General features: G+C 35.2%; 1 protein-coding gene across 2 annotated transcripts in view; it reads right to left on the bottom strand.

The window, feature by feature from the left end:
- LOC123551550 (TBC1 domain family member 15-like) overlaps positions 1–19,645 on the bottom strand; it is a 31,057-nt gene that overhangs the window by 4,582 nt on the left and 6,830 nt on the right. For both annotated transcript variants that reach the window (XM_045340580.2, XM_045340579.2), the window contains 11 exons: positions 19,126–19,333; positions 16,993–17,104; positions 10,622–10,813; positions 9,822–9,950; positions 8,533–8,636; positions 7,671–7,765; positions 7,278–7,394; positions 6,905–7,005; positions 5,778–5,877; positions 2,330–2,427; positions 1,474–1,590 (listed from right to left, as the gene is read on the bottom strand). In XM_045340580.2, coding sequence (XP_045196515.1) covers positions 1,474–1,590; positions 2,330–2,427; positions 5,778–5,877; positions 6,905–7,005; positions 7,278–7,394; positions 7,671–7,765; positions 8,533–8,636; positions 9,822–9,950; positions 10,622–10,813; positions 16,993–17,104; positions 19,126–19,333 — 1,373 coding nt within the window. The remainder of the gene's footprint in view (positions 1–1,473; positions 1,591–2,329; positions 2,428–5,777; positions 5,878–6,904; positions 7,006–7,277; positions 7,395–7,670; positions 7,766–8,532; positions 8,637–9,821; positions 9,951–10,621; positions 10,814–16,992; positions 17,105–19,125; positions 19,334–19,645) is intronic.

Below are 19,645 nucleotides of genomic sequence, written 5' to 3'. Positions count from 1 at the left end.
AAATCATTAACCTTTAGCCTGCTGGCAGCAAGTGGTTGTGGTTTTGCCTTTGCGCCCAGTGCAGGCTGATCATGGTCTGCACTTTTCGCTATTCAGTCAGTAAAGTTTCAGTCAACACCCCTTTGAATAATTAGTGGTACCGCCCAAACTGAAACATGGACCAGTCCATTTTATAAATTTAGCAGGGTTAAGGTTAATATTCGAGGGGAAATAATTTTTGTGGATTTTGTGTTTGAGTCAATCCATAACAAGAGCACCGCCTTGCGGGTGCTGACGCTCATCTGATTTTTTTTGTGTAATAGAAATATTGTCCTACCCTTGATTTTCTAAGTCTAAAAAGGGCCATCATTCTTGCAAAAAGCAGGATAGAGTTATGTTTCTTGTTGTACAGTGTCCACTTATGATGGTGAAAAACTGTTGCAAGTTTTAAAGCAATAGCTTTGATAGTTTATGAGATAAGTTGACTTAAACATAATACTCAACCAAGAAAATGATTTTCTAAGTCCAAAAGGGGCAATAACTATTGCAAAAAGCAGGATGGAGTTATGTTGCTTGCTGTACAGGGTCAGCTTATGATGGTGAACAAGTGTTGCAAGTTTCAAAGCAATAGCTTTGATAGTTTAAGAGAAAAACTTGACCTAAACATAAAACTTAACCAAGAAATCTGATATTTTCTAAGTCCAAAAGGGGCCATAAATCTTGCAAAAAGCAGGACAGAGTTATGTTTCTTGCTATACAGGGTCAACTTATGATGGTGAACAAGTGTTGCAAGTTTTAAAGCAATAGCTTTGATAGTTTAGGATAAAAGCTGACCTAAACATAAAACTTAACCAAGAAAACTGATTTTCTAAGTCCAAAAGGGGCAATAAATCTTGCAAAAAGCAAGACGGAGTTATGTTTCTTGATGTACAGGGTCTGCTTATGATGGTGAACAAGTATTCCAAGTTTCAAAGCAATAGCTTTGATAGTTTAGGAGAAAAGTTGACCTAAACATAAAACTTAACCAAGAAATCTGATATTTTCTAAGTACAAAAGGGGCCATAAATCTTGCAAAAAGCAAGATGGAGTTATGTTTCTTGCTATACAGGGTCAGCTTATGATGGTGAACAAGTATTCCAAGTTTCAAAGCAATAGCTTTGATAGTTTAGGAGAAAAGCTGACCTAAACATAAAACTTAACCAGGCAACGCCGACGCAGACGCCGACGCCGACGCCGACGCCGACAACCGCTCAAGTGATGACAATAACTCATCATTTTTTTTCAAAAAATCAGATGAGCTAAAAATTAAATCCCAACAAACAAGTCAAATCCCCATTCATTTCATGATTAGAAATATTATGCTCAACCTATTCAGCTAACTCAGTGGACTTAACGTTTTGAACCTAGCGTAACATTTAAAATGTTACGTAAGGTTCAAAAAGTTCAGTCCATTGATGATTTATCATCTTTTTCAATGAATCAAGCATACATTACCTTGAGAATTTCAGTCAATCCAAACTTGTTCTCCATCAGCGTGGTTTTCTCTGTGTCCAGGATAGATAGGCAGATAATCAGGTGGAAGTTTTTACATGGTTTGTCAGTCCATATAACCTATAAATAGAAATAAAACACTTCACACTCTGTTATCTATTACAACTACAGTAAAACTAAAACACTGGATGCTTGAAGTCACAAGTAAATAAACAGAATGTTTGAGTGATCCAGTCTTTCAAGCAATCCAGTCATAGAGAATATAAGGAAAGCCGGGTACCACATGCATTGCTAGAGTCACAGTCCTAGAGAATATAAGGAAAGCCGGGTACCACATGCAGTCAGCCCTAGCGCTTAAGTCAACTATTCTCGCCGTGTTTTACTGTACAATTGAAACATGACAAATTAAAACCTTGCTTCAAGTTTATATTAAAATCTATAAGATCCTTTTAGTGGAATAAAACAAAACCAAGATTAACAGTGGGATCACTTTGATTGTGTTCAGGAGAGGTAATGAACTGTGCAAAAAACCTCACCTTAAAACTAAGTTTGGAGATCAGTATCAGAATGAAATGTTCCACCCAGTTCCTAGACTATAAAACTCAGATAATCTTGTGCAGTTTGGTTGAAATTTGTTCAGAGATTAAGTAGATGTTCTTTAAAGGAATTGTGGACAGATATCAAAGCATCCTAAAAGCTCACCTTGAGCATGTGCTCAGGTTTGCTAAAAAAGTGTGATCTCCTTGTTATCATACCTTTACTGTCTTGTTAACACTCCCCTTGAAAACAATAGAAACAGCAGTTTTATGCTCAAAAGCAGATTTTACAATGAACCAAATGAATAAGATAATATATATACCTCCCAAAGTCTCTGCGCATCAGAAAATGAAAATTCTCTCTTGAAGTGAATCAGTATCCAACGGAAGCAGAAATAGAAGTTACCAGAATCATGACTCTCTGAAAACAAGGAAAAAATAATGAAATACTGGCATAAAATTTCACTGTTTTGGCCAGGCAACTATTTTTGTGAACCTAAATTTGCTGGTTTGCTGGTTTTAACAAGAACTATCTCATGAATCAGTGAGCTCGACTATTTTGCTGCTGGATAGTGAAATCAAGCAAATCTGAGGCAGCTGGAGCTGTCACTGGAGTGTTTAGTGACTACGCTATTACTCAACAGTTTAAGACTGTGTCAAATGTATTTAGTAATACCACAGAGAGAGGTAAAGTGTATCATATAACAGGGACATAATTCATGGAATATTTCTTCAAGAGTTATACAGTACCTGAAACTCAAAGTAACAAGGGAGCATAATTCATTACATATTTGTGCTAGAATTATGGAGCTAGTGTAATATGATGTAAATGATGATGTGGAACAACCATTTTAAATTTGAATGAAATCCATTTAATAGCAACAGAGATATGGTGAAAAGAAAAACATAAAACATTACCTGAAATTCCAATCAAAAAGGGGACATAATTCATGAAACACTTGTACTGTTTTATATCTGAATCAAATTCATTCAGTAATAACAGGGGTATAGTGGAAGTGCAACAAAATTAACATAAATTATAAGTAAAATGGGGCATAATTCATAAAATACTGGTGCAAGAGTTATGGACTTGTATCAAATGATGTGGGTGATGATGTGGGTTAATTATTTTAATTCATTCAGTAATAACAAAAATGTAGTGAAACTGCATCAAAATTAACCTAAAATTCTAAGTAAAAAAGGGGGAGATAATTCATGAAAATTGGTGTAAGAGTTATAGACCTTGTGTCATATGAGTTGGGTGGTGATGTGGAACAACTATTTCTAGTCTGTATCAATAATTGAGATAGAGTGAAAGTGCACCAAAACTTTAACCTGATATTATAAGTAACAAGATATCAGTAGGTCAGTAGGTCAAATTCATGGTCACTGAAAGTCAGTTTTAAGATTGGTGTGCAAAACTGTACATGTCATCTAAATTTCAAGGCTGTATTTTAAAAAACAATAAAGTAGGTCAGTAGGTCAAGGTCACAGTCAAGTGGCTCCTAATCACTTGGGGTCATCAGGTAATGATAATTAAACAGTCTAGGAAATATGATCTGATAATTTTTGAAGTATTTATTCCTATATAACTCAAATAACAAGTGACCCCCAGGGCGGGGCCTCTTTTCATCCAAGGGGCCTAATTCCAACAATCTTGTTAGAGATCCACAAGGCAATGCTACACACCAAATATCAAAGGCCTAGGACTTAAACTTTCAGAAAAGAAGATTTTTTTCCTTATATAAGTCTGTGTTAAATTTGTGACCCCCAGGGCAGGGCCTCTTTTCAGCCCGGGGGCATAATTTGAACAATTTTGGTAGAGGACCACTATGCAATGAAATATAACAAATATCAAAAGCCTAGGCCTTGCAGTTTTGGACAAGGCAATTTTTAAAGTTTTTCCTTTTGGTTGCCATGGCAACCAGAGTTCTTCATGGAATTTAATTCGAATAATTTTGAAAGGAGACCCCCCAAGGATCATTCCTGTGAAGTTTTCTGTAATTCTGCACTGTGGTTTTTAAGAAGAAGATTTTTTTAGAAAATGTTGATGGACACACGGCATACATCACATGACTGACGACTGACGATGGACGCCTGACATTGAGCGGTCACAAAAGCTCACCATGAGCCTTTGGCTCAAGTGAGCAAAAAAGGGGGCATAATTCATGAAATATTGTGCAAGACTTATGACCCTTGTGTCATGTGAGTTGGGTTATGATGATGAATAACTATTATAAGTTTGAAGCAAATCCAACAAGTAATTATAGAGATAAAGTGCATCAAAACTTTAACCAAGATGTGGGTAATTATGGTGGCGCGGACGTGGACACTGATGCTAAAGTCGAGTACAGTTCGAAAAGATAAAAATGAACTTGGCACAAGAGTAGTCTGAATTGGGTTATGGCTAATACAGCCACCTTGCATATTGTGCTTACTTAGCCAGTCATGGGTGTTTTCAACCTGATGTGCAGCAGCATCAGCCCTAACCAAGGCATCTCTTGCAAACACTGCACACAAGGGCAACTTTCTCTGTCACCCACACCCCTGAGTTAAGGGGTCCCCCTGCTAGAGGGTTGCATGACTTTGTTCTCAGACCTTCCCAAGGGCTACATGTAAGAGTAAGATATACCCAGAGTGTGGCCCCAATTTGCAAGCGTTAGTGCCAAGACATTTAATGACACATATCAGCTAGTTTATATATTAGCTATTCTTATTAACGACAAAGAAAAAATGTTATTTTTTGCATAAGTAGTAGGGATGATAAAACCTTTACAATAGTCTTGTTTCTGATGAATAAACTATCATTAAAAACAAATAAAATGCACGTTTGTAACATCAAACAAGCTGAAAATTGGAAAAATGCTAAAAAATGGAATTACCTCCCTTTAATAAAAAAAATTAAACTTATTGGTATATATGAAACAAGAGCTGTCCATAAGACAGCCAATGCTCAACTATTCAAACTGCTGTCCAAGAAGCAGGAATATTACCCTAAATGTTAAAATATCTGTAAAGTTTCAATCCAGTATCTTCATTAGTTTTGGAGATAGTAACTTGCATGCAAAACTTTAACCAGGATTTTCTAAGTCCAAAAGCGGATATAATTTAGCCAAAATGCATGTCAGAGTTATGGGACTTGATACTTTCAAATAGTTTTATAACCCCGAAGACACATGTTAAGTTTCAATTCAGTATCTGTATTAGTTTTGAAGATAGTAAATTGAATGTAAAACTTTAACCAGGATTTTCTAAAAGGGGGCATAATTTGGCCAAATTACATGTCACAGTTATGGGACTAGACCTAGTGAGGTTGAAAATTGATCTAGAAAAAGAAAAAATAAGTTTCAAAGCTATATACCTTAAAATGATAGCCATATGTTCTTGCATGCAAAACTTTATCCAAGGTGTGACGCCGACACCGATGCAACGGTGAGTAGAATAGCTAGACTATTCTTTGAATAGTCAAGCTAAAAATGAAATAATTAGAAATTTTTTTAATTTGAAATGATTTAATTTTACTTTCAACCAATAAATCCATCTAAAACTGGAATTTTAGACGTGTTTTTTCCCTAGGGCAAGACAGTAATATCCTTCCCTAGCGCGTGATCAGACAAGTCTATACTTTCCATGTTAGGAAGGCATGAAATGTGTATCTTTATCATGTAAAAAGGAGCGTTTCAACATTATAGAGTGGAAAAACACACTTTTTCGTGAGGCAATGAGACAAAGTTCAATAAAGCAAAACAGAAATAATCAATGTATGCAAACCTAGATAATTGCACAGCTCGGGATCAGTATATTGCATCAGTTTGTGTATTTGAGCTAGTTGTGTCTTCATTCCTTCTTGGTCCATCTGGAAGTTGTCACACTGTGAAACAGATAAATATCATTTAACAAGGTTAGAAAAGTTTAAAACGTGATAGGCCAACATTTTTGTATATATCAGTTTTCTTTTAGCCTTCATTCATATCAATGTAACACTACTGTCAAATCAATTAACCTTTAGCCTGCCGGCAGCAAGTGATTCTGCCTTGCAGGCTGATCATGGTCTGCACTATTCACTATTCAGTCATTAAATTTCCAGTGAACACTCCTTCAAATAATACATGGTATTGCCCAAACTGAATGATAGACCAATTCATTTTAGAAATTTAGCAGGCTAAAGGTTAATATTCAAAAAGAACTTATTTTCATGGTCTTTCTGGTTGTATCATTCCGTGAACAAAGAACAAACAGATCAACAACTGATGCTAATTTTATGAAAATTGTTTCAGTTGTTATAGAAGTTTGGAGCAGACACAAATTTGAGCTATCTAATCTTTGATTTCCAACTGTGACCTTGACCTTGGATCTAGTGATCTAGGTTGGATAGCTCTGCATGTTGTCTTTATGGGGTGAATACTTGATGCTAGTTTTACGAAAATCTTAATCGTAAAAAATATCGAGCAGGCATGAAGACAAGCTATCTAAATTTTGACCTCCAAGTGCGACCGTGACCTTGAACTAAGTGCCCTGGGTTGTGCCCTATGCATACTGCCTAGATAATATAAATATTTGATGCTAGTTTTATGGTTTTATGAAAATCTTCCAAGCTGTTTAAAAGATATGGAGTGGACATCTATGACCTCAGTGTGACCTTGGCCTTAAACCTAGTGACATGGCTTTTGTGTTCTGTGTGGTCTTGATGTGTGACACTGATATAGCCCCCATATCCTTTGTTTCTTGGGATATAACATCTCCCCATAATATCATACCTGTACTGATTTTCTCTCATAAGTGTGTCTGAATGATTTAAATAAGCAAACAGTTTTCTTATGTAGATACTAAAAACAACTTGCTGATTGCTTTAATATATATTTAACAAAGTTTACAAAAAGAATAAAACAGGATCTTACCACTCTTTCCATGTATCCAGCAAAGCACCAGAAAGCATCTACCTCGTTTTCCATCACGACTAGAATTGGCGATAACAGGTCACTCATACCCTGCACATAACCTGTCAACAACATGGAAAAAATGTGTATGTGATTACTTTTACCTGTATATAATGTTAACAACATGTAAATAATGTATATATGACAACAGGTCACTCATGCCTGCAAATAACCTTAAACATGTAACTATTGTAGTATGTGTCAACAGGTCATTCACACTCGGCACATATCCTTTAAACAATGTACAAGTAACATATACGTGACAATAATTTCACAGTGCTGGTAATTCTGATGGCATATTTGGATTTCCTTATTCTATAAGACAAACACTCACCTAGATCAAAGTTGTACATGCAGTAGGTCATCAGGATATCATGCAGCACTTGCAAGTTTGGATTGCCCTCTCCTTCAAAAAACTTATGTGTACGATCTGTTCTAGTGACATCTTTCTCTGTAATACAAATCCCACCAAGTGTATAGTCAGTTTTTTGGACTTCACTGCAGGCACTAAACATATTTCATTTTATGCAAAGCATGTCAAGGTTTTTACCCGAATATTCACAACCGGCACAAGCAAATTTGAAAGCCTTGTGAATATTAAGAAGCATTTTAGCGCAAATTCTTAATAATATAATAAAATCTGCTGTCTATCAAATAACAAAATAAAACTGATTTGAAAATTACCAAAAATCTGTAGTAAGAAACATAATATATAAAGCATTCATACCAATTAGACATTTCCTTTCTTTAAACAGTGAAAATCTTTTTTCCTGATCTGACCTTATGGTTGTCCATTGCAATTTCATACGAAAGTAATCGTCTCTGAAATAGTAACATCAAAAACAAGTTATATCATTGTATCAAATCATTTGATTAATGCTGTATTAACATATACGTTTTAATTTTAAACAAATTCATCTTCCATCAATTGAGACAGAGTGGTTATGTTCGTTAACTTCATATAAATTGCCTATCACAGTTGTTGTTTGTAACTTGCTCATGGAACAGAGAATGTTTTCATATCAGGAAGCTATCCAGCTGGCGTTAGGAAGGTGCATGGTCCTACCTCGGTAATATTTTATATTATACCAGCTTCATATAGCACAAAGTCAAATTCATTCTCTACTAATACAGACACAGAGCGATCTGACCTGAGGGACAGAGTGCAATAAAGCCCCTTGAACAGAGAGAGAGAAATCCTTTTTAGATACAGGCCTGTCCGGCTAACTTAGCCTAGCTCTTTACGAACAGACTGTCTGGTTCTTTAATGTTCCAGGTGTATAGCACAGATACATACAAAGCTGGCTTTCCTGGAAAGAACCAGTACTGGCCTCTTAGTTAGGTGGGAGAAAACTCAAGAGCATCCAAAAAATTCCCAGTGCCTGGACCAGGATTCGAACCCCAGACCTCTGGATTGATAGTTAAGTGTGTTACCACTAGACCATTGGGTAAGGTGGTAGCCACTTCATATTGAAGAGTCCACTTAGTGCACTGCTGGATTAACCATAACACTTGTTCAGTTCATATGGCACAAAAAAGAAATTTATAATTCAAATTACAAATATATTACAGGATTTTGGCATTCTTACAATTTCCTTTTTCTAGTTTTCGTTCTACTTGAATAAGTTGAGTCCCACTCGTATACACCAAGCAGAAATTTCCAAACATCTATTCTCAAAGAAGATTCTACACCCTAAAGAACAGATAAATCATAAAATTGAAATTAATATCATATCTAATAACAGAAGCACTTCAAAATCTATTGTAATTAAAATTACCAAAATATTCATTAAGCTCAAATGACAATTAGTTCTTGCCCAATTAGGCAATCATTATGACACATAACAATTAGTTCATACTAAGCAGCAAGACAAAAATACCTATTAGATGCAATGTAAACTTAACATGAAAGAAAAGGTATTTTATATAACCTAGCACATTTGGAAGATGAATTCTACTTCATCTTTAAACTTAACTCTTACCCTGCTAAATTTTTATAATGAATTTGTCCATCTTTCAATTTCAACTATACCATTAACTGTTAAAAAGATGTGCAGGCTGATCAAGATCTGCACTGGTCGCAAAGGCAGAATCAATCATGTCCAGCATGATAAGGGTTAAATATTAGAAAAATATTAATACAGATAACCTGTATTATCAGACTGACAATTTGTTCTACAGCTGAACCTGCCTGAGCTGTCATCTCTATTAAGCAGCCACATGCCTTAAGCTGCCAGTCTGCTTACTTCCCAAATTGACTTTCTGTTCTAATTTCAACCTCTCTTTAGTAGCCACCTGCCTTCAGCAGCCAGATTATGCTGCTCCCTTGGCTGGCTGCTTAACACAGGTTTGATTGTACTTTTAACTTGTCTTAAGTAGCCATCTGCCTTTAGCAGCCAGATTATGCTGCTCCCTTGGCTGGCTGCTTAACACAGGTTTGATAGTACTTTTAACTTGTCTTAAGTAGTCACCTGCCTTAAGCAGCCAGATTATGTTGCTCCATTGGCCGACTGCTTAACACAGGTTTGATTGTACTTTTAACTTGTCTTAAGCAGCCACCTGCCTTTAGCAGCCAGATTATGTTGCTCCATTGGCCGACTGCTTAACACAGGTTTGATTGTACTTTTAACTTGTCTTAAGCAGCCGCCTGCCTTAAGCAACCAGATTATGTTGCTCCATTGGCCGACAGCTTAACACAGGTTTGACTGTAGATATGTCTAAAAAAAAAAATCTTCACCACTTTACACTGCTACTTTTAACAAATATTTATCTCAGAATTAAATGGATTTCATCAAGGTATACATTCTGGGATGTGGAATGAGCAAAGTCAGATGGTATATGTATATCAACAACTTCTCAATGATAAATCAATACTAACCCCTCTAAAGATTTGGTCTTTTACTTCTTCCACATTGATGATTCTTCCCTCCTTGTCCATATGTTTTGACCACTGCTGGGAGGTCAATGGTAAGCCCCTCTTTACTTCTTGTCTCGAAGGAAGCTTCGTCTATCAGATAAAAACAGACCACAAAGTGTTAATTAACAGCTTGTTTACTGTACAACGAATATCATTTCAATGACATTGTAACTACACAAATTTCTACATTCTGTTAATTCTACAGCCAAACTTTGTTCGTTCGAGCTAAAATAATTCAAACACCACCCTTGGCTCGAACTCATCATCAAGTCTCTATCATGTCTATATAACGAATCTCTCAAAATCTCTATATTTATAATGAATTTTGTTTGACGACTTGAAATATTGTTAACTTGAACAAAATTTGCTGGTTCAGTCGAGTTCTAATGAATACAGTTTGACTGTATTTTGATAGCAGAATTTCTGAAAACTTTAAGTGTATCTACCTTATGTATTTCATAAGAGGAAGGCATATATTAGAACTTGTTGCCCAACTTGTTTTTATATTATTTCTCTGAGTCATTTGTGTGTCATGTATTGTACTTGAAAGAAATATTAAATATTATAATATTATCATAACTGTATTTCATTATACTTTTTCATTTGGACAATAATTATAATCACATAACAGCATAACGTTTCAATTACAAATACGTGTACAGGGCTCTGAAATGAATACAATCATCATGTATTTCTGCAAAAAGTGGCAATTCTTTTTCCAAAAACCAAAAGGGAATGTTATGATTAACTCTTTCTTTTACCTTTGACACTAGCTCATATCCTGGTTCATCTTGGTTGTTTATTTCCATTCCCGGTATATCTTCATTCAGGATTTCCTCCACTTTAGATGGAGGTAAGTTCTCTACCTCTGGTTGCATCAAAACATCTTTAAGAAAGTTGGTCACCTTTGAGAAACCCCCTAATGTGGTTGTGTATGGGTCCTTGATGAATTTCTGTAATCAATTACATTTTTCCAATAAAATTTACTGATGAAATGTTTAAGCAAAAGGCATTCACAAATCTCTTTGTAGTTAAGCCAGGAACTTATAAAATACCACTCATTATGTAAAGAATACACAATACAATGTATATTCATTAACCTTTGCAAGGAAAATTAAGCTTACACTTACAAAATTATGCACTGTATTTCTTCAATTACAAACACTGAAACACTGTCAAACTATAATATTTATGACTGAAAAAAAATTAAGCTTCAATTCCTGCCATGCTAGAAGACTGTCCCTCTCTTGCAACACACTGATATGCTTAAAAGGGACTGACCTTAGGATCATATGACAACAAAGAAACAAAACCTTTGCCGAGCGGAGCAATATATGCCTGTAGGATATCTGAGGAGGACAGATGCAAAATTTAAAGAAAAAGCAAACTTTTAAAGAAATTTGGATGCAGGTTGATGGGGAGCAGTGTGTGTGTGTGTGTGTGTGTATGCAGTGGTGGTGAGAGGATACTAAAGGGCAAGAAACTAAATGAGTTTTTTTTTTGGGGGGGGGGGGGGGGGGGGGGAGGGAGGGAAGTTAATGGGGGACTGTAATGTAGATTGTTGTAGTCTGCACATTGTTTTATCACCACCTGCCTATATTCTAAGTTTCAAGTCAATATTTTTAATATTTTTAAGAAATTCTTTTGTCATAAAATATGATGGACGAATATGACCTTACCATGACCTTGACCTTTGACCTACCACCCTGGTTCGTGCACTCTGTACATCGTCTCATCACCATCTACCCACATAGCAAGTCTGAAGTCAATACCTTGAATGGTTAAAAAGTTATGCTCCAGACACTAAATATGACAGAGAGATTTGACCTTTAAGCTCAATTTGTGACCTTGACCTTTGACCTACAAACCCGATTCATGTGTTTTGCATATCTTCTCATCACCACCAACTTGCATGTCAAGTTTGAAGTCAATACCTTGCATGGATATTTCGTTATGCTCTGGACACAAAATTTGATGGACAAGTTTTGACCTTTTAGCTCAATCTGGGACCTTGACCTTTGACCTACAGAGCTGGTTCAAGCATGGTTATAAACTTATGCTCAAGACACAAATTATGACTGATTGACAGAGGTGTAAAACGAATTTTTAAAATATCAGGAAAAGATAATATGGCTATATTTCTTAAGAAAGCCCTAAAACTTACTGGTACTTGCTGAAAGATTATATGTAAATGAAAATAAGTTGGTTTTGCTAATTTTTCCCATATTTATCATGGGGTACTGAATACAAACTGCCTTATTTATAAAGACTGATATAATCAGTCAGTAAGTATAAATTCCTCCTTGGTTTAATGGCTAACTCAGACATGGTTTTCTTCTTGATTAAGCATTTGTTAAAATAAGTTAAAAAAATGAAAAAGAAAACTCATGCTCTAAGTTCATAATATGATCACACAACAATTTTAAAATCAAGATCATTTTTAGCAAAAATCAGAGTCCAGTCCCTTTAACTGCACTCCTTGCACTGAAGACCTGGCTGATACTGCAATATCAATAGTTTCCTTGACATACATTCTCAAGGTTTCCAGTTAAAATAGCTACTTTGTAGTGACATTATTTTGGTGATTTCAAAAGATAGCACTAATTGGAATTTTATCTGTTTGTTCCAATTTAATTTCCTGGAATCATATAGCCATGTGATCCATGAAGATCAGTCTCTCTCTAAGCCGAAAATTATTTTCTCTCAAACATTGATAAAATGTTGGTACCGTGAAGGTGTCTAGTGGTACTAACATACTGACATAAGAAAAAATATTGTGCTGATGAGAGTATTAACGTGTTGTTACAGTAACGCTTTTGAAATAATGGAGAAAATGAAAATTCTTCTTGCTTTTTTGACCAATATGGGTGGTTTTCAAAATAATGAAGCTTTTTCTTTTCTCTCACCTTACTTTAATTCAGTTTAGTTTTAGAATGTATATTGGGACAAATTATATCCAACTCAATGTAGTCAATAAATGTGTGCAATTTCAGCTTAATGACTCAAACAGTTTTAAAGTTATTTTAAATTATATAGCTAATTTTGTCCCCTGTGCACCCAAAAAAGTGTGACATTTTACATGAAGTATAGTTTTCAACTGTGGCTTACTTTTTAAAACCATGCTTTATTGTTACAGCTTTGGCTTTTTTTGTGTAACTTAAACTCTGCACATTTAAATAAAATACTTCTTTTCATTACCTACATTTTATTGTTACCAATATTTCACATCTTGTGATGGAACCCCCTTCACAAAAAATAGTGAAAAAAATACTAAATTTAAATGTTGAACACTACAATTTCATAACCCTATTACTTTTCTAAAGTCTTAATGTTTTTCTAAGATCTTTATCCTTTCAGCTGTGAAGACACAGTATGATTTTTTTCTTTAATAAATCAACTTTCTCAGAAACTTGATGGATGTCTATACACCTAAAAATGTCCCCTGTGCACCTTTTCAGTTGTTAAGAGTCAGATTTCTTTTATTCTTTAAATAAAATGGGATTTTACTTTATTTTCCTTGAAAGGGAGTTACAACAGATACAAAAGCAGCGTTCAACTTCACATATTACTGACTGTTAAACATTCACAGAGCCAAAAGTGATGTCCCCTGTGCACCCTTTTTTGACATATATCAATTATCATAGCATTACAGTAATTTGTGGTGGCAGTTCTATATTCTTAGCAGTGTGAATGCAAAATTTAGGCATTACTTTATAATTTAGCATTATATAAGAAACCCTGGACAATTTAAAATTCATTGTTTGCATTTTCTTCTGAAGTTGCCAATTTTCAAGTTTAAAAGTGGAAACATCAATTTTATTGCTTCTTAAGCTCTTAAGTTTACCTAAATATGTAATGTTCACTAGTAAATATTGTGTAGTTAAAAGAATTTTACTTACCATGAACATATTCTGTGAATAAATATTTTGATACAATTTGTCCCCAGTGCACCCTTTTTAGTGACATTATAAAGTATGTATGAATTTTACTATTCCATTTTATCATGCATGGCATTTTGTCATTTTTCTACTATGAATAAACATTGCATGTAAACTAAATGATTTCAATGTGTTAGTTATGTATAAAGTCACTTATTTTTTCATTTAAAGCATTACATTGTTGAATTTTCATGTGTTTGTAGTGAAATTTTTCAATTTTGTAGTTATTATGTGGAATAAACTATTTTTTAATAGTATTTGTCTAAAGTTGATTACCATTAGTCTTTTTATGAATAGAAAACTAATAATGGATGAATATTACACTGATCTTCAGTATGTGTCCCCTGTGCATCTGTAAAATAACTCAATTTTGAGCTGACAATTCTAGAAATTAGAATTACTGGACATTCTTGAAATTTGGCATGTGGTTTATAAACATGCAAAGTGAGAGAAAAAAATAGGTTTTATAATTATATGTTAGTTATTTTGCATTCAGCAACAACTTTTCTAGGTAAAGTTTTATTTTCATGTCAGATTTGTGCAGAAAGGGTGATTTTAAAAACCAATGTCCACAAACATATGATTAAATAAGTTTCAAACCATACACATACACCCATTACTTATCATTTATGTTGAAAAAATTACTGTTATACATATTTCCTTGTCATAAAACACTGCAACATTTATCACCCATCTTATGGGAAAATCACTGAACTTTCGAATTAAAGGCTGAAATATTTTCTTATTGGCATGTCTCAACACTTTCTGAGAGTTATTTCCTTCAAATTTGAAGTATTTGCTATCATAAAAAATAGGTGACCACCCTAAGAAATAAGTTTGAATTTTCAACCCCTATGTCACACTTTTGCTTCATTATTTTGAAAACCACCCATATCTAACACAAATTTTCACTCACTTTATCATTTTTATACACATTCCTATTGCCAAACTTGGTGGAAAAAAACATGTTGAAAATTTCATCCCATCTGTGGGAGAGAACCTTTAAGACCATTTGATTCGTAAGAGTTTTGAGAATAACCTATTCTCAGTTTGAGTAATATTTGTAAAATCAGCCACGCCTCTCATAAAATGACTTTAAAGTATTAACCTTTAGCCTGCTGGCAGCAAGTGATTCTGGCTTTGCAATCAGTGCTGACCAAGATAGCCTGCACATCTGTGCAGGGGTGTTCATTGAAAATTTACTGACAAAATAGCGAACATGGCAGACCAAGATCAGCCTGCATGACTGACAAAACAGCGAACATGGCAGACTAAGATCAGCCTGCATGACTGACAAAATAGCGAACATGGCAGACCAAGATCAGCCTGCACGACTGACAAAATAGCGAACATGGCAGACTAAGATCAGCCTGCATGGATGTGCAGGCTGATCTTAGTCTGCATGTTCGCTATTTTGTCAGTAAATTTTCAATAAACACCCCTCTGAATAATTATAAATAAATGGTATTGCCAAAATTGAATGATGGACCAGTCCATTTCCCTTACAGAAGCAAGCCACTGTGGCGTACATGCTGCGTATTTGCTGTGTATATGCCGCGAACACAGTAGTACGCCAGTGGAGTACATTTTACATACACCGCATGCTGCGTACATGCCGCGTACTATTTCGACGAGTACACAGCATGTACGCAGGAGGTCACTAGTACACTTCAGGTACGCAGCACAGACTCTGAAAATTTAAGAAGTACACTGCATGTACGCAGGAGGTACTTGTACAAGAAAATAGTACACTGCATGTACACCGCAGATACTTTGAAATTTGTGCAGTACACTTCATATACGCGGGAAAGACTTGTACAATTTCTTTTGGCATTTATACTTAGTTTTTTTTTATAAGTTAAAGTCTGAAGTAAACTTCATATACGCGGGAGGGACTTGTTCATTTTCTTTTGGTGTTTATACTTTGAATTTTTTTAGGTAAAAGTCTGAAGTACACTTCATGCAGGAAGGATTTGTACATTTTTTTTTTTTTTTGGAAGCAAGAACTTGATTTCCAAGTAACTTTTATCTTAATAGCATAGAATAGCTGCGCTCGCCCCATTGGAAAAAATCAATCCAAAATTTGTTGGTGCGCTACTTTTTACGGACGTAAAAGTGTATTAATGCTTATATAATTCCAGTCCTAGATTGTTCTCAGATGGACTTTAATCAAAATAAATATATACTACGCACACATCGTCTATAATAAATCATAACACTTATATTTAGTTGCATTAAAGTTGTTTCCCCTTGATGCAGTTATGCCATTTTCTTCAAATGTTTACCAAATTACATGCTACAAAAATTGATTTATTTCATTGAAAAGTGGATGAAGAAAAGCATACTAATTTATTTGGTAACATCAATCAACATTATTTTGGTAAGGGCAAATACTTATTGATGCATGTCACTTATCTTTTTTCTGTTTTTTTCTGTCCAAATGATCAGCATTTGCATACAAAAGTTGGTGGGGTAAGGAATTTACATTATCACAGCAGTTTTGCCACAAGAGTACACAGCATGTATGCAGCAGGAGTACACAACATGTACGCCGCAGGACTCGGGCCAGGAGTACACAGCATGTACGCCGCAGGGGTAGTACACCGCAGGCTCATTTGCATGTGAAAAGTGTATGTGCCGCGTACATGCTGCGTACTATTTCCCGCATACTAAATTCCTCCAGCGTACATCATGTGTACTATGTAGTCCACAGCATGTACGCAGCAAGTAGTACGTGGCAGAGCTCATTTGCATGTCAAAAGTGTACTACAAACGTACTATCGGTGTATGTGCGGTGTATATCCTGCGTACTATTTAAAGCCCTTGATTTCAGTACACATCATGTACGCATCATATACGCTGTATGTACACAGCAAGAGTACACAGCAGGCCTTTTTCTTCTGTAAAGGTTAAGAAATTTATCAGACTAAAGGTTAAAATCAAAGTCAATACTGTGAAATTGTTTAATATTTCGTTTTTATGAAATCATGTGATTTTGGCCAAAACAGCTATTTCATGATAATTTGAAATTGTGGATTTCAATGTTTGTTGGTTACATGAATGGGAACATTATTTATTCATTGGGATTAAATGTCGTGGATTGACGCACCATGAAATCCATAAAAAATTACCCATAAATGAATATAAAACATTTATGTGCAGGCTGATCATGATCCAAGATTAGACACACTTACTGTAACTAGGTCGCCTTGTGAATCTTGGAAGAGGTTAAGTTCATCAAATGACATTGACAGAGCCTCGGGGTCATGATCCTGTATGATGAACAATCGGCTGTCTTGTGGCGATCTGAAATACAGGCATATGAAATAGGTAACTGAACAAGAGCTGTCTGATGACAGCGCGCTCGACTATTTGAAGTATTGATTGAAGAATGGTGTCAAAATATTTCCACGGATATTCAGACAAAAGAAATAAATAGATTAGACAAACAATGGTCCTGTATTACTTTGATTTCGATAAGTCTTGCACTAAATGGCAATATATGAGCCAATTTCAAAGTCCAAAAAGGGCCATAATTCAGTCAAAATAGTTATGTACTCTTGCCTACAGATGAAAATCATAATGATAAACAAGTGTTCAAAGTTTAAAAGCCATATGTCAAATAGTTTTGACAAAACATGGACTTGTATGGAAGCAGAACCAATTTCAAAGTCCAAAATGGGCCATAATTCAGCCAAAATAGATGACAGAGTTATGTTCTCTTTCCTACAGATAGAGACTATTATACTTAACAAGTGATAAAAGTTTCAAAGCCATGTGTCAAACACTTTACAAAAAATATGAACTGGTACGAAAAACTTAACCAAGATTTCTCAGTCAAAAAGGGCCATAATTCAGCCAAAATCCTTGATGGAGTTATGTACTCTTGCCTATAACTAGACATGGTGATGGTAAACAGATGTTGAAAGTTTCAAAGCTTTATCTCAAAAGACTTTGTCAAAATATGAACTGGTACGAAATATTAACCCAGATTTCTAAGTCAAAAAGGGCCATAATTCAGCCAAAATCCTTGAGGGAGTTATGTACTCTTGCCTATAACTGGACATGGTGATGGTAACCAAGTGTTGACAGTTTCAAAGCTTTATCTCAAAAGACTTTGTCAAAATATGAACTGGTACGAAAAACTTAACCAAGATTTCTAAGTCAAAAGGGGCCATAATTCAGTCAAATTCCTTGATGGAGTTATGTGCTCTTGCCTATAACTGGACATGGTGATGGTTAACAAGTGTTGAAAGTTTCAAAGCTTTATCTCAAAAGACTTTGTCAAGATGTGGACTGGTACGAAATATTAACCCAGATTTCTAAGTCAAAAAGGGCCATAATTCAGCCAAAATCCTTGATGGAGTTATGTGCTCTTGCCTATAACTGGACATGGTGATGGTTAACAAGTGTTGAAAGTTTCAAAGCTTTATCTCAAAAAACTTTGTCAAAATATGAACTGGTACGAAAAACTTAACCATGATTTCTAAGTCAAAAGGGGCCATAATTCAGCCAAAATCCTTGATGGAGTTATGTGCTCTTGCCTATAACTGGCCATGATGATGGAAAACAAGTGTTGAAAGTTTCAAAGCTTTATCTCAAAAGACTTTGTCAAAATGTGGACTGGTACGAAAAACTTAACCCAAGGTGTGACGCCGACGCCGACGCCGTGGTGAGTAGGATAGCTCTACTTATTCTTCGAATAGTCGAGCTAAAAAAGTTTTGAATAGAAGTATTACAAACAATCTTAATTTCATCTTATGCAGTACATGATTATATCAAATGGGCTCATTTCACACCATACTGGGCTATCTCCACCATTTGTACGGAACACCAAAATGCACCATAATGTTTCAATCAGGCTCACTTGGCATGTCCTGCAGGTGTACCAAATGCATGCGCAACTAGCTTGACTGACACAAATGCAAATTAGGCAAAATTGGTATTTCGGGCGAAATCCGGGTATAACATTGAGCTAACCATCTTATGCTGATTTTAAAACAAGAAGAATACAAAGAAACATGCCTTAACAGTGACATTCATACTGAATTTCAAGCAGCCGTTTAGGAAAACTAGTTCCAAACAGGCTGTTTTCATTTTAAATTTAGATACCTGAAAATTAATAGCTCTTTTAGGACTGGTGCCCAGTAATCTGGATATACAATAGGAAAAATAGACAGAAATATCTACAACAGTCAAATATCTGGATGTCTGCATCCTGTATCCAGACAAACAGATAACCCCTCAAAATTATGAGTGGACATAACTTTATTCATTTTTTTTCGTACAAATTCACTACAAGAGAAAAATTTAACTTAAATACTTACCTCCTAATGTGAATAAATTTCTCTAGTTCCTTCAATAAAGCTTTACTGCCTCCATTATGGAAGTGTACAGCAGGGTAGGTGGTTCCGTCTTTTAGTATAAAGATGATATATGCCCAGCCATGACTCGGCGCACTCCTTTTAAAACTTTTCAGATCAAGTACATCAAAACTGACGTTGTATCGCTTCCTCTCTGCTTTCTGGTCAGCAACTGAAATACATCAACAGAAATACTAAGGTTAATGATCTTTGATCCATTCAAATGTTCATCAAGCATCTCTTACAATGTTATATATCTTGGTGACTGTAAATAAAATTGGTTTTTATACAACGTTTGTAAAACACATATGCCCCCAATGACTTTCCGTCTATGGTAACTGGGTGTGTAATTTACATGTTAATGGAGTCTGATGGTCATTGGCTTAAGCTTTTCTGAAGTATTGATACCGGGTAATGAAACCATTTTCAATGTTAAGGTCACTATAACCTTGACCTCTGATCTACTCACTCTCAAAATAATATG

The sequence above is a fragment of the Mercenaria mercenaria genome, chromosome 4, assembly GCF_021730395.1.
Source record: "Mercenaria mercenaria strain notata chromosome 4, MADL_Memer_1, whole genome shotgun sequence".
Lineage (NCBI taxonomy): Eukaryota > Metazoa > Mollusca > Bivalvia > Venerida > Veneridae > Mercenaria > Mercenaria mercenaria.
Note: the sequence above shows the minus strand (reverse complement) of the source record. Positions and strands in the feature narration are given on the sequence as shown.